The sequence below is a fragment of the Lissotriton vulgaris genome, chromosome 1_1, assembly GCF_964263255.1.
Source record: "Lissotriton vulgaris chromosome 1_1, aLisVul1.2, whole genome shotgun sequence".
NCBI lineage: Eukaryota > Metazoa > Chordata > Amphibia > Caudata > Salamandridae > Lissotriton > Lissotriton vulgaris.
The window spans coordinates 2,068,943,869-2,068,957,278 of NC_141685.1; the positions used below are offsets into that span (position 1 = coordinate 2,068,943,869).

A 13,410-nucleotide genomic window follows, 5' to 3' on the forward strand; every position below is an offset into this window, starting at 1 on the left:
ATGCAGATTGGGATGATTCAAGAAGATCAGTGTTCTCCAGGTATTCTGAGAGTTGCCCCTGTGGGGCAGTATCACAAAAGAGGGAGAGAATGTTGAGAGGGTGGGCCATTCTAAATTAATAAAAGGGGCAGAGCTGTCATCTACCACACTTGCACTCCAAAAGAGATCTCTGCACATACACAAAGACCTAGCCATTTTGTAACTCCTGACATTGAGGCTCCAGGGCAGGAATCAGGATATTCCAGACACTTTTTTGTGGTGGGTCGCCTCTAAAAGGTTCCCCTGTTGCAGGGATTCTGTTTGAATACAGAACTGAGCCTCTCTACTATATCAGTACCTTTAGGTCCAAATCCGACTAGCTCACAGTGCCTCACCTGAACTCCTAACCTTCCAGAGTAGCAGGTGATTTTGGCAAACCTAGAACATGAACCTCTGGTTCCCAAAGGAACTGTGGAACAGATCATCACCTTCACTTCTCACTCATGCATGTCCATAGTAAAAAAAAATCACAAAGTAAGTTTACAATATATTTATTGAAACTATTGTAGTCTATTATGAAGCAAGTGTGCTGAGATTAGTAGACAAATACAGTTGAGCAGCGTAATCACCATTCTTAGCAGACTGTATACAATGAAAAGCCCAACCATGGCAACTTTTACATCTATGTATATCCATCACAATGTGAGCACAGGGATATATTAGTGATCTCTGGGATTAGCACAGGATCCCATACCTGCTGAGTGTAGTTAGGTGGTTCACATCTTAGGTGTAAACTCAGTTGACACAAGGTTGTAGCCTCTGTTCCAAGACTGCTCTCTCTGCTGGAATTCTCACCTCTGCTCTCCAGGGAGGCAAGATTAGAACTATTGTATTATAAAACCTCCGCTGTGCTACCATGTGATGACTAAAAATATTAGGCGATGTTGCTGACCAGGCCCAAGAAAACAGTACACCATGTTGTTCAACCTTATAGGGAATGTTCAGACTAATCCCAACAAGTCACAGAATAATACATATTATGTCCAATGCCTTTCTAAAATAATATCATGTCACAATAACAAATATATTACGTATGGGTGTGTGAACCAAAAGGCAGCTGAAGGCTGCTAATATGAGCAACCAAGGGAGAACCAAAGTGTGCCCAAAAGGGGAAATACTATATACTCCTGCTTCAAAGTTGGCTCCAGGTATAAATATTGGACCTTCAAACCCACTCTTTAGCTCACTTCTGGTACAGAGGAAGACACAGAAGAAAGACTGTTGTGGCGTCCTGCTGCTGGAAGGACTTCCCTGCTGCAAGAAGTACTGCCTTGTTGTCTGAGAAAGGAAGACTGGATCTGCTCCTTGATCCTAGAACCACCAGAGTGACTCCAACGGCTATATGAATAGCCCCGTGCTCAGAGCTACAGGGACATAACAAACTCCAGAGACCTGTCCTGCACCTGCCCACACTCAACTGGACCTGCCTGTTCCCTGCTGCTGGCCTCCTGTGGTGTGGTGTCCTGATCCACAGGAGGAGCCCCCCAAGTCCTAGACCCTTGGCTGGCATGAGAGTGTACTCCTCCTGGCCCAACTGTGAGTTTCCTTAGAACCAAAGCAGCGCAATGCAACCCAGTGAAGCTTGGTGCAGGACTTCCAATCGCAGGACGTTGCAGCGCCTGATTGGCAGCCTCATTGGAACTGATGCAGCATGACACAACTTGTAGCCAGTCCTCGCCTTGTAGCCTCTCATTGGAACTGGTGCAGTTCAATGCAACTCTAGACAGGACCTTGCAATGAACCCTTACAGCTCCTTATCAAGGACATAAGGTACAATTCTCAGTGGGAGTAACCTAGTTCCTCTATGTGACCTGCATTCCATCATGGTCAGCCTGAACTTATGACTTTGTCCCTATGTGGCACAACCAGATTACCACAGTTGGCGCTTTGCACTTCTTGATGCTGCTTATACCTAAGACTTTGAAAGTGCATATCTGCAGTTCTACTGACTGGATTTTTGTCATTTTGGTGTCAAATATTATATAACATATTACTCTATTTTTCTAACTTGGTGTGGTATTTATCTTGTGTTGTGGTGTAACTTAATTACTGGTTAAGTGTTGCATAAATATTTTACACATTGCCTTTAAGTTGAGCCTGAGTGCTTTTGTGCCAAACTACCAGAGGGATAAGCGCATATTAATTTTAAAAACGTTTGTGGTTTACTCTGACCAGGACTGTGGCTGTTGCTTGGGAAGGACTACAACCCCCTCGACCAGCAACCCAATTTCTCACAGGTAGTGTCAGCGTAAGAGAATGTATCTACAGGCACATTTGGTCTAGGCTTTGTTAGTTAATACCCTCAGATAATGAGTATTAAAAATGCAAATACTTCTGCGACAAGAGTTTGTCAGTTAGAGGATAGAGATTAAACCTGGTTAATTTCCTAATTCTTATCATCCAGAGTGGAGAAAATCAAAGAAATTCGTAAGAAGCATTATGCAGGGGGAAATATTTTTTACACATATAAAATTCATGACATTTGCAATTTTTGGAGGCATGTAATGTTATATCTTTTCCCACATGAGGTTATATAGCATGAAAAATGTACTACAGAGACATTATCTCCAGCATAGTAGCCTCCTTGTGTCAAGTGCATGGCTTTTAAATGCAAGGAACACAACAAAGATGTGGCTTTCTTACCCATATTATAATGTAGCTACATTGATGGAGAAAGTGCGTAATTCTTCGACAGCGTGGTGTAGGGGCACTACTAAGACCCTGTTAAAAATGTGCCGGTTTTTCTTGCAGAGACAGCAGAAGGCTTGAATCCCTGAAACCTGCTGGCATTCCTGCGCCAAAAACAAGTGATAAGGTGTTTTCTCCTAAGAAGTGGCAATAATCACTAGGGCCCACATGCATCAAGGTATTTAGGAGTCGCAAACGGTGCGAATCGGTAAATTCGGCCGTTTGCGATTCCTAAATATCTTTTTTGGATGCATCAAACATTTATTGGAAAATCGCTATTTTTAGCGAATTCCAAAAATGAGATTGCTTTTAAGGAATCGCAAATTTGCAATTCCTTAAAAGCAATGCATGATTGCATTTTAAATTGCGAATTCGCAATTAGGGGGTGCAAATTACCACGAGGTTGAACCTCGTGGTAATTTGCGAAAAAGTTTAAAAATGCTCAAAATTGCATTTTAAACACTGTAATGTTACAGACACACATGTCCTTAGGACATGTGTGTGTGAAACATGCACTTAAAAATACATTTCAGGGGTGCAGGGGGGGGCATTTGGACTCCCCCCTTGCACCCATGTAATGCATTAACATTTTGCAAATCGCAAATAGAAATTCGCAAAATGTCAATGCCTTCCCATTGATTCCTATGGGCCTTTTGGCCCGTAGGAATCAATGGGAATTGCGAAATCGCAATTTAGAATTCACATAATCCTTGCGATTCGGTAAAAATTGCGATTTTCACCGAATCGCAAAAATGATGCGAATAAATTAATGCATCCCATTTTGCGATTCCTTATTTGCGATTCCCTATTTTTCGCAAATAAGGAATCGCCAAATGTCCCGATGATGCATGTGGCAGATTGGTTCCGAAAATGCTGATTTCATTTCCATGTGCTTTCCCTCCATAGGTAAAACACCCTTGACATTTCCCACCAGCTGTGAGCAGGAGAAAAGGGTCCGCAGAAGGGTCAGTGGTGTTGGGCGGGAGAGGTTGAGGCATAGGGGCGGGCAAGCGTGTGCCTGTTCAGGGAAAGCAGTGCCTGCTCTCCCCGTACTGGTGAATGTGACTAGTGCGGGACAGGCTGTAATCCTGCTTGCAGACCCTAACCCTGCAGCTTCTTACAGGACTTTTGTTTCAGGGCATTGAATTATTAAGGGGTTAGTTTTTGGACCTGAAAATTCCAGGCCTCAGAATTGTAGATGGTGGAATCCCACCCGGAGTTATTGATCCGGGTGAAATTCTGTCGCTCATAATCAGGGACTAAGAAGACAGTGCAAATATGATCATGCAGAATCACAAAATAGGGTTTTCGTGATAGCAACACTCAAACTGCAGCTTTCATATAATTGTTATAAAGCATTCGAATGTTGAACATTTTGTAATAACATGCTGTGTAGAGGATTATTTTGGAAGATATGGTATTTAAATAATGGCTTCTATGCCTACTTCAAAGATGAATATTAGCTCACCAATTAAAATGTATTCAATGCACACTGAATTACCCTTTTCCTAATATGCTTTAGCACAGTGGTGAACAGGCATCAATCGGGTAAAGTGGTGACGTAAATTTACAGATGGATTTCTAACACAACGTAACAGATGATTTTTTCACACCAGCTCCTTCTATTCTAACCAGATCCCTCCACTGCTTAAAAAGGAAATGAAGGCTTTGTGGTACAGGGTAAGCATGGGCGGAAAATCCGTTCCGCTCGCGGATTTTGCGGATTTTCGGGAAATTCGCAATCCGCGAGATTCGCGAATCTCCCGCAAAATCCGCAAATCCGCGAGCAGCGGATTTTGCTCGCACTGCTCGCACTGTTCGCGTGAGTTCGCGCCCCGCGAATAAGTGCAAAATTGCAGAAATACGCTCTTAGCAAAACTGAAAGTAACTACTTACCAGGTTCAAAAGTTCAGGCTCATCATTAGTAGCCATTTCCTGTAGTGCTTCCTGAGGGGCCCCTCCAGAGTTCAGTTGCCAGTTTAAACTATTATGTGACCCTGCTCTGAACCTCAGAATAGTTACACATATGCCACAAAGGTCCTGAATTACAGCTAAGGGAGACAAGCAGGAGCCAGGCTGGAAGTTAAAATCCATTAATCAGCCTCTAATTCATTATTGTCAGTTGGGGCAGGGCAGGTGTTGTAACTAATTTTGCAACAATGAAAGCACTTAGCAAGTGCAAAAGATCACTAATCAGGGCGCACTAAGGAAGCAGGTGCCAGCTAAAAAAATATTCTGTGACACATTAATCAGCCCCAAATTAATTCAGGTCACTTGAGGCAGGGAAGGTGTGCTTTGCTTTGCCGAAAATAATGTACACTGGACAACCAGAGGGTGTGGTGATGAAACAGAGGGTGGCATGGGTGGGCCAGAGGGTGGCATGAGTAGTCAGAGAGTGGCAGTGGTGACAGAGAGTGGCAGTGATGAAGAAGAGTGTCCCAAACAGGCTGGACACGTAGAAACAACAAGTTCGCAAAACTTGCGACCCGACAGGTAAGTTCGCAAATTGCGAAATTGTAAAAACCCTCGCGAACTGGCAGAAACACGGGCGAACACAAAAAACAAAAAAATCCGCAAATTCGCGGGAATTCGCGGATTTTGCGGATTGCGAATCCGCAAATCCGCAAAATTCGCGAACGCGAGATCCGCAAAATTCGCCCATGCTTACAGGGGCTCCAATTAAGAAGAGTACAAACAAGTCAGAAGTAGGAGAAAACACAAAAAATAAGAAGCGCTGCATTTGTCGTCTTGAGAGCGAATATCCAGAGATATGTAACGACTTGTGGAAAATCTTGATATTCATTTATTTTGTAAATATACAACACAACGTCCTTTAGATGCAGGGGATGCTAAAAATACCCCATCTTCCACTCCACACATGTCACTGTAGTGTTGTGCAGGCAATGATGACAGACACTTACTTTAGATTTAGGGAGCTTTATTAGCATACTCCTCACTCGGCCCTGTCCCTACTCTAAATGCCCCTTTCCTGTCTCCGCTCCTCCTCTTCCTCTGGCCCCCTAGCTCCGCCCACTCCCAACTGCTAGAATGCATCACAACATTACATCTCCCCCCTTGTTAACGAAATGAACTTAGCGTCCAACATATTTGTAGTTCTTTAGCGTCCAACATATTTACAGTTCCTCAATCAGCCACACAAGTTCACAGGCCGTTCGTTTGAGCTATGGAGACGCATCTCCGTTTCCGTTGTGTGGCTTTCTGTCGCCTTGATGAGAGCATCCTTTACTACAAGAGTGCATCTTTGCAATTGCACGACGTCTCGTGTGATCTGTGTATGCTCAGATTCGTGGTGATTTTCAATCAGCTTCTGGGTGATCCACTCACCTTCAGGGTCTGAGGTGCCGGTGAAGGGCTCAGCTTGATATCGGCAGTCTGTCTTCCTTTGTGACTCTTGTTCAATTGGCGCTCGATCTCCTTTCTGAGGGGATGTTTTTCTGGTTCTCTTCCGAGCACCCTCATGTACTTTTACTTCTTTTTGTCTTGTCCAATTAAGGGCAACACTGCCCTCCTGAGTCATTTATGCCAGACGGTAAGGTACTATCTGCAGAGATCGTCTTGGTTTGGTTTGGGGACTCAATTTCTGCCTCTGGTTGTCTCATCCACTCCGCTCGCATTTGGGACTGGTGAACCCTTGGACCCTCTGGGCATGTGTATGCTTCTCTCTCATCCGATGATGATCTGTCTCTATTGACACATCTGGCTTTCCTTGCAGATTGACTGGCTGATCCTTTTCCATCCGGTGAGTACTGTCCACTATATCTGTTTTCCTTTTGTAAGCCCTTAGAGTCAGCCTCGCTGACCCCATCAGGGGTGACGGTGTATTATTTATGTCTTGATACACCTGTGACTGACATGACAGGTTGTCTTGTGAAGTGATTGAGTATTCAGAGACATTGGTGTGAGACATGTTGCTCTTGATGGGAAGAATGTACCTTGGTTCTATTGGGTGTTTGTGTGGTTGACGCCATGGACGTTGTCGGGACCATGACTCGGTCGACTCGAGGGATCGAGCAGATGTGCTTTCTGAATCGGAAGAGTCTTTGGTTGTTTTCCTTTGAGAACGTTCCTTTGAGTCGTGACGAGCGGCTCCTAGAGTCGTAAGTTTCTTTGGGATATTTCTCCGGGTACCTTTCTCAAAGTGGCTTTGGTGTCATCTCACTGGAGAGGTTGTTTGATAACCACATGTTTATGTCTTGTGCTTGATCCCAGGGTGCTTTATCTCTGCCTCTCTCGTATGATGATAGTGGCCTCCTCTCAGTTTCCTCATTGTCTCGGGTGTCAGGAGTGTGTTTGTCTTTGCCTCTCCGGTGTCTGAGGGAGTCACTCTGCCTTATGTGATTTGCTTCTTCTTCTCGTTTGTTTGGTGCCCTGACATCCGTGCCATTGGGGTGATGTGTCCTACTGCTTGATGCTTCCTCGGACTCATCTACAGAATTTGGCGAATAGTGTGATGCTCTGGGGTGCTCGTGTGCCGATTTCCAGTGGTGACATGATCGGTCCCATCTTCTATAGTTTGTTTTTCTTGCCCGCTTGTTGGGCAGGCTGCCACCTTGTCCATGGGTGCGATCTGTCCTACTTGACGCTTCATCCTCTTCAGAATAGTTTGTGCCATACTTTGAATGACTCCTTGAGGTTGAGTAACTCCTTGAGGTTGTGTCAGTGAGACTGTCACAATCCTGGATTGTCCCGGTCTTTTGTATTGTTGACTCGGAGTATTCCATGTCACTTTGTCTCTCCCGCTGTCTTATCTCTGGTTTGCCTTCACCCTCCCTCTTTCTGGTTTTGTTTGTTTCCTGGGTTTTGTTCCCAGACATGAGGGATGTCTCTTTCCTGGTATCTTTGTGTCTTGCATTCGGGTGCAATTCTTTTGATGTGTCTCCTGCTTTGACCCGCACTCCAACTTCGGCCTTTTTTGATGATTTCCTTTAGCGACCAATGCCCTCGAAGGATCTTGCGCTTCGTGTTAGAATTTGAACAGCCTTCGATTATCCGGAGCCGAACTGCTTCCTCATTTGTAAATGTGTTGAACTAGCAGCATTGTACCAGACTTTGCAACCGGGTGATGAATTTTGGCAATGGTTCTCCTGGTTCCTGCTGTGCTGAAAGCGATGCGATCATGATCCACATCTGCTTGTGCGTGGAAATGGGCACGTAGCTTCTCTTGAAGTCTTTCATAGGTCTCTGTGTCCTTTTCAGGAAATGGTGTGACTAAGCATCGGCCCTCATGACCTACCAGCTGGAGGAGTAGTATCAGACATTTTCTATCTCTTCGCTCACCAGTTGCTTCAAGAAAATCATCCAGTGATTCCAGCCACCTGTTCTATTTGGGACCCAAACTCCGAGTGTCTGTCTGTGTCACTAGGGGCGGCACTTCAATGCAGGGATTGGACCGTTGTGTTACTTCTCCCACCACCATGAGAGAGGAAGATTCTGATCTGTTACAGGCACAGGACTGTTCACTTTGCTTCCCGTCTTCTTTGCTGACTCTCTTCAGCCGAGATCCTTGGTCTGGTTGTTTGCTTTGAGGTTGGTAAGCTCCGCAACTATCTCAGTATGCGCCAGTGAGTGAAACTTGGATTCCTTGAGTTCAAAATGGCCACCACTCAGCTACACTATGCTTGACTCGTGGCTCCCTTTCCTTAGAGTCGCATTCAAGGTTTGTGCGGGTTTGTGCTTGTTTTCAGTGCATCCCTTGCACTTGCCAGCGTTTGCTGTGTTCATTGGCCCTTTGCTCCTTTCACTTCATGTTGCTTGTATTCGTGTTCGTTTACATTCAGTGTGATCTTCGCTTGTTTCTGGTGCTGCCTTCTGCAGTTCTGCCCTCTTCGGGGTCTTCTGCAGGACTGTCCTCTTCTGGGTCTTCTGCAGTTCTGCCCTCTTCGGGGTCTTCTGCAGGACTGTCCTCTTCTGGGTCTTCTGCAGTTCTGCCCTCTTCGGGGTCCTCTGCAATTCTGCCCTCTTCGGCGTCTTCAGCGATTCTGCCACTGCTTGTTCACTTGCATTTATCAATGTTTGCTCCTTCCCGTTTGCTAACATTTGTTCATATACATTTGCCAATGTTCGTTCCTCTAAACTTGCCAAGGCTGCTTCCTTATTGCCACTGCTTGTTTGGTCTTTGCCAATGCTTGTTTTCGTGTTTCTTGCCTTTGCCAATGCTTGTCCAGCATTTACCAATACTTGATTGCTTGTCTCTTGTCTTCGCCAATGCTTGTTTGGTTCTTGCCAATGCTTGTTCACTTGCTTCTTGCTTTTGCCAATGCTTGGTTTGCATCTACCAATGCCTGTTTGCTTGTCTTCGCCAATGTTTGTTTGGTCTTTGCCAATGCTTGTTAGCTTGCTGCTTGCTTTTGCTAATGCTTGTTTTGCATTTACTAATGCTTGTATGCTTGTCTCCTGTCTTCGCCAATGCTTGTTTGGTCTTCGCCAATGCTTGTTTTACATTTACCAATGCTTGTTTGCTTGCCTCTTGTCTTCACCAATGCTTGTTTCTGCAAGTTCTGCTTGGCCTGACTCTAAGATGGCCACCTCCACACTTGTAAATTGTAAATTGTAAATTGATACTTGTATAGCTCACTACCCACCCGCAAGGGTCTCAAGGCGCTTGTACGAATACAGCTGTGCAACCCATCCTGGCTTTCCCTGTGAGGTGTCCACTCCTGGGCACCCCCAGGGTGAAGGCCAGGCATCCTTAGCGTTGTGGGGGCCGTTGTGGAGATTAAGCAAGCTATTGATGTAGTGATGACAGGCAATGATGACAGACACTTACTTTAGATTTAGGGAGCTTTATTAGCATACTCCTCACTCGTCCCTGTCCCTACTCTAACTGCCCCTTTCCTGTCTCCGCTCCTCCTCTTCCTCTACCCCCCCTAGCTCCGCCCACTCCCAACTGCTAGAATGCATCACAATATTACTGTAGGGGCGGGACACTTCTTCTCAGGGGTTTATGGGTGACAGAGGCAAGTGCCGCTGGCCTTCTGATCTAGGTGGCGGTCCCAGCGCAGACACACATGTCACAACAGCGCTTTCTTCTTTTGCGCTATACAGGATGGGACACTTCTTCTCAAGGGGTTATGGGTGACAGATTGCACCATCCCACCCTCGTCGTCAGCTGTAGTGATGACAGGCAATGATGACAGACACTTACTTTAGATTTAGGGAGCTTTATTAGCATACTCCTCACTCGTCCCTGTACCTACTCTAACTGCCCCTTTCCTGTCTCCGCTCCTCCTCTTCCTCTGCCCCCCCTAGCTCCGCCCACTCCCAACTGCTAGAATGCATCACAATATTACAGTCACCACTTAGCTCTGTTGACTCATTCTACACATCCTAGTATGAAATTCAGAATTTTCACGTTTCAATTTTATTTGAAGTGCTAGAAGATCATTTGTTCATAGATTACATGCACAGATATGATAAAATTAATATATTTAAAGTTGTGTGCCAGGCACTAATGTGCTTAAATAAACCTAGACGTTGTGCCTATATGTGCAGTGCACTGCCAATTTCTAACATGGAGATATGTGTCCTGATTTCACCTGCTGGAGCTGACGCATTAGACATCCCTTTTATGTTTTTTAAACCAAAATACCAGTAAGTACACCCAAGCCTCGCAGACTCACTGAACATGTTTGTATTTTTCTTCCTCCAGTAAAACATTCAGCTCTGTGGACTAAATGCCTACATTGCATATATCCCTTTGGTAATGGATTTGACTACAGGTGTGTCCACTAAGCTTTTTATTTGTGATCAATAACAGACGTATCACTGAGTTGATCAGCAAGTAGGTGGGCTGTATAAGCAAACAAGTTATATTCTTAATCATGGTGCTTATCATTAAATCGCAAACACCAGGCACATGCAGGATTGGTGGGCAGGGACCCTTCCTGCCATGGTAGCCTGCCATCGCTGTACTTGCAGGCATATTAAAAGAGTGACTTGATTGTTTAGATAGTCTCTGAAAGCAGCATTCCACAAAACACAACGGGCCTCATTTATGAAAAGTGCGCATCGCTATGAGAAAACAGCGATGCATCACTTTTCACTGCACCTTCCTTGCGACACCAATGATGCATCATGTCGCAAGGAGTTACAGATACATCAGTATTTCTGACATATCTGTAGGCGCATAAATGACGCATTGCTGGGGTGTGTTACAAAAGTGACACAACTCCAGCAATGGGTCATTACACATGGGCAAGTCCAATGTAAAATGTGCCTGCGTCAGTCCTACGCCTGCCATGAGGTAGGTGTAAGAGATTGACGCATTTGCGTCCTAGAAGTCGCGCAGTGAAATCTTATAGATTACACTGCGTCACTTCTACGACCCTTCCTCGCATCGGAACGCCCTCCCCCCCCTGCATACTTTATACCTGGTGCAGGTATAATGTGGCGCAGGTCTTTAAAAAGTGACACATCTACCTAAATGCATCACTTTGTAAATATGGCGCAGCAAGGCTCATCTTTTACGCCACTGGTGCGTCACAAAAAGTGACGCACCGGCGGCGCAAAAGTGGCGCAAGGGCTCATAAATAAGCCCCAACTGTGTCTGGTTTCTCTAGTCTTGAACAAACCTTCCCTGGCCAGACAGACACCGACTCAGGCAGTGATCCCAGTAGGCACACTCAGGCGCGGCACACTCTCATCTGCAATTCTCTCCTACCTATTTTACATGACTCAGAAAGCACCCAGATTCTTATAAGCTGTCTCACACCACCCTGACCCCCAGCCCCCAGTATCCACTGCCCGGCTCCTGAGGAGTTGGCTCTATTTCCCAAATTAAAAGAGGATGTCGGGTAAGTGATGCTTTCATTGCTGATAACCGTGCTGCTGTGACTAGTAACTGCACGTGAGACGCCTGCACGGCTGTTCCAGGGGCTGGCATTGTCCTCTGCCAGTGAGGGAAGCTTGCGTTGCTGTTGCATATGATTTCTCTGGTTATTCGGAATCGTGCTCTGCTGCCTGCCACACATGCTCTGTGTATTAACGAAGCTTGATACAATCTCTTAACTACACCAAACCAAAAACAATTTGATGTTGACAACGTTTGTAAATAGACGGAGGCTCAGAGCCTACTGGTAACACATACGCCGACTCTCATTGTGAAGAACTCATAATATCTGAAGGATTGGACAACAGAACTACTGAGCCCATTGGATGTATACGTGGTACAGAAAAAACAAAGGCCATACAGTTTCCACAGGGACGCTAATCAGCATCTCAGAGTGAAAATACTGCCTGGAATGAGTGATAGCACGTGGAACCAGATGTGTGAAATCTGGTTCCCTCGTCATTCTCCGTTCCTAAGTAAACCATCGGGGTCCGACAGCTGTATCTGACCTCCATAGATACTGTTGCTCCCAGTAACTATCCAAGGAAGCTTGAATTGGCGGAAAATTAACATGCCACTTGCAACGACAGCCAGTGTGTGCTTGATGAGTCAGTCCAAAAACCACTGCTTTGGTTCTCTTCCATGAGATGAATTTTGTAGGCAGGATATTTATCTCCATCTAGTCATTCATACTTTGATCAACGTTCTTCTCCCACATGCATGTGTACTAAATAACAACAACGGTAAATAAACATTGTCTGTTGAAATTATGAAAACTCCTTGGAAGTTTTCTGTTAACGATCAATCCTATTTTTAAACCTCCATTGTTCTTCATTTTGAACCTAACCCTTTTCATGCTTGGGGCTTCACACCACGGTCCTTTCAGGGCAGAGATTACAGCAATTACTATTAGTTAGTTTATGAGTAGCACCTTTCAATTTAGAATATAATAAATTCAATTTCTGCACTGATAGTTTTTTTTTCCAAAGTTGAGAAGCCAATATATTCTTTAATATTCTGCCAAGCTGCATTTCTGAAAAATGAATGGCTACATTTTTAAAATAAACGACACATTCTGAGCTATTTTTGTTTCCTGAGATAACTTCTGCCGAAGCTTTTGACCTTCCATTCTCTGCATAGTGGGTGTTTATTTTTTTTAAATGAAATATATGTTCTACAACATATGCACTAGTCTAATTTACTGAGCCACAGTTTCCTCACACAGGTAATATTCTACACAGATTTCCTTCGTTTCCCAAAAACATTATTAATCAGTTTGGCCATTGACTTTGAGCCACTGGGTCTTCTTTTCTCCTTGACCTTGCAATGTGTGGTAATGCTCTTGAGAACGTTTGTGAACATATTCACTACTTCTTGACAGTGCTCTGCTGCAGACAGTTCCAAAAACTGGCATCTGTTTTCCAATGCCACTTTCTGACCCTCTTCCCAGGTGATTTCTCTCATGTGGCACAGGTCCTGTTTGTTGCCAATTAAAAACACCACACACTCGCCGTCTCTATCAATAAAAAAAAGAGAAGTTTACTTAAGACAAGAATCCACATTATTTTTCTTTTACATAGTTTAAACATCTTGCAGTGAATTATTGGTCACGATTTAATAAATGTAAGTCCAGGGTTTAAAATGGAGTTTGAGAAACCCACACATACTTTGGCCCCGACAACCTGATTGGGATTCGTACAGGAGATTACATTTGTTGCTTGGGATAGCTACCGATACACCAGTTGGATCAATAAAAGAGTAAATAAGCAGCGGTTACTTAGATACTGTCCTTCCTCAGGTAAGAAGGCACACATGGGGCTACCACATGGCATACC

General features: G+C 44.7%; 1 protein-coding gene across 1 annotated transcript in view; it reads right to left on the minus strand.

Annotated features, from left to right (window-relative positions):
- Nucleotides 1-10,089: 10,089 nt before the first annotated feature.
- The window catches only part of RERGL (RERG like), a 321,184-nt gene continuing 317,863 nt past the window's right edge, over nt 10,090-13,410 (minus strand). Inside the window, exon 5 of the mRNA XM_086938857.1 lies at nt 10,090-13,091. Coding sequence (XP_086794983.1) covers nt 12,809-13,091 — 283 coding nt within the window. The 3' untranslated portion in view covers nt 10,090-12,808. The remainder of the gene's footprint in view (nt 13,092-13,410) is intronic.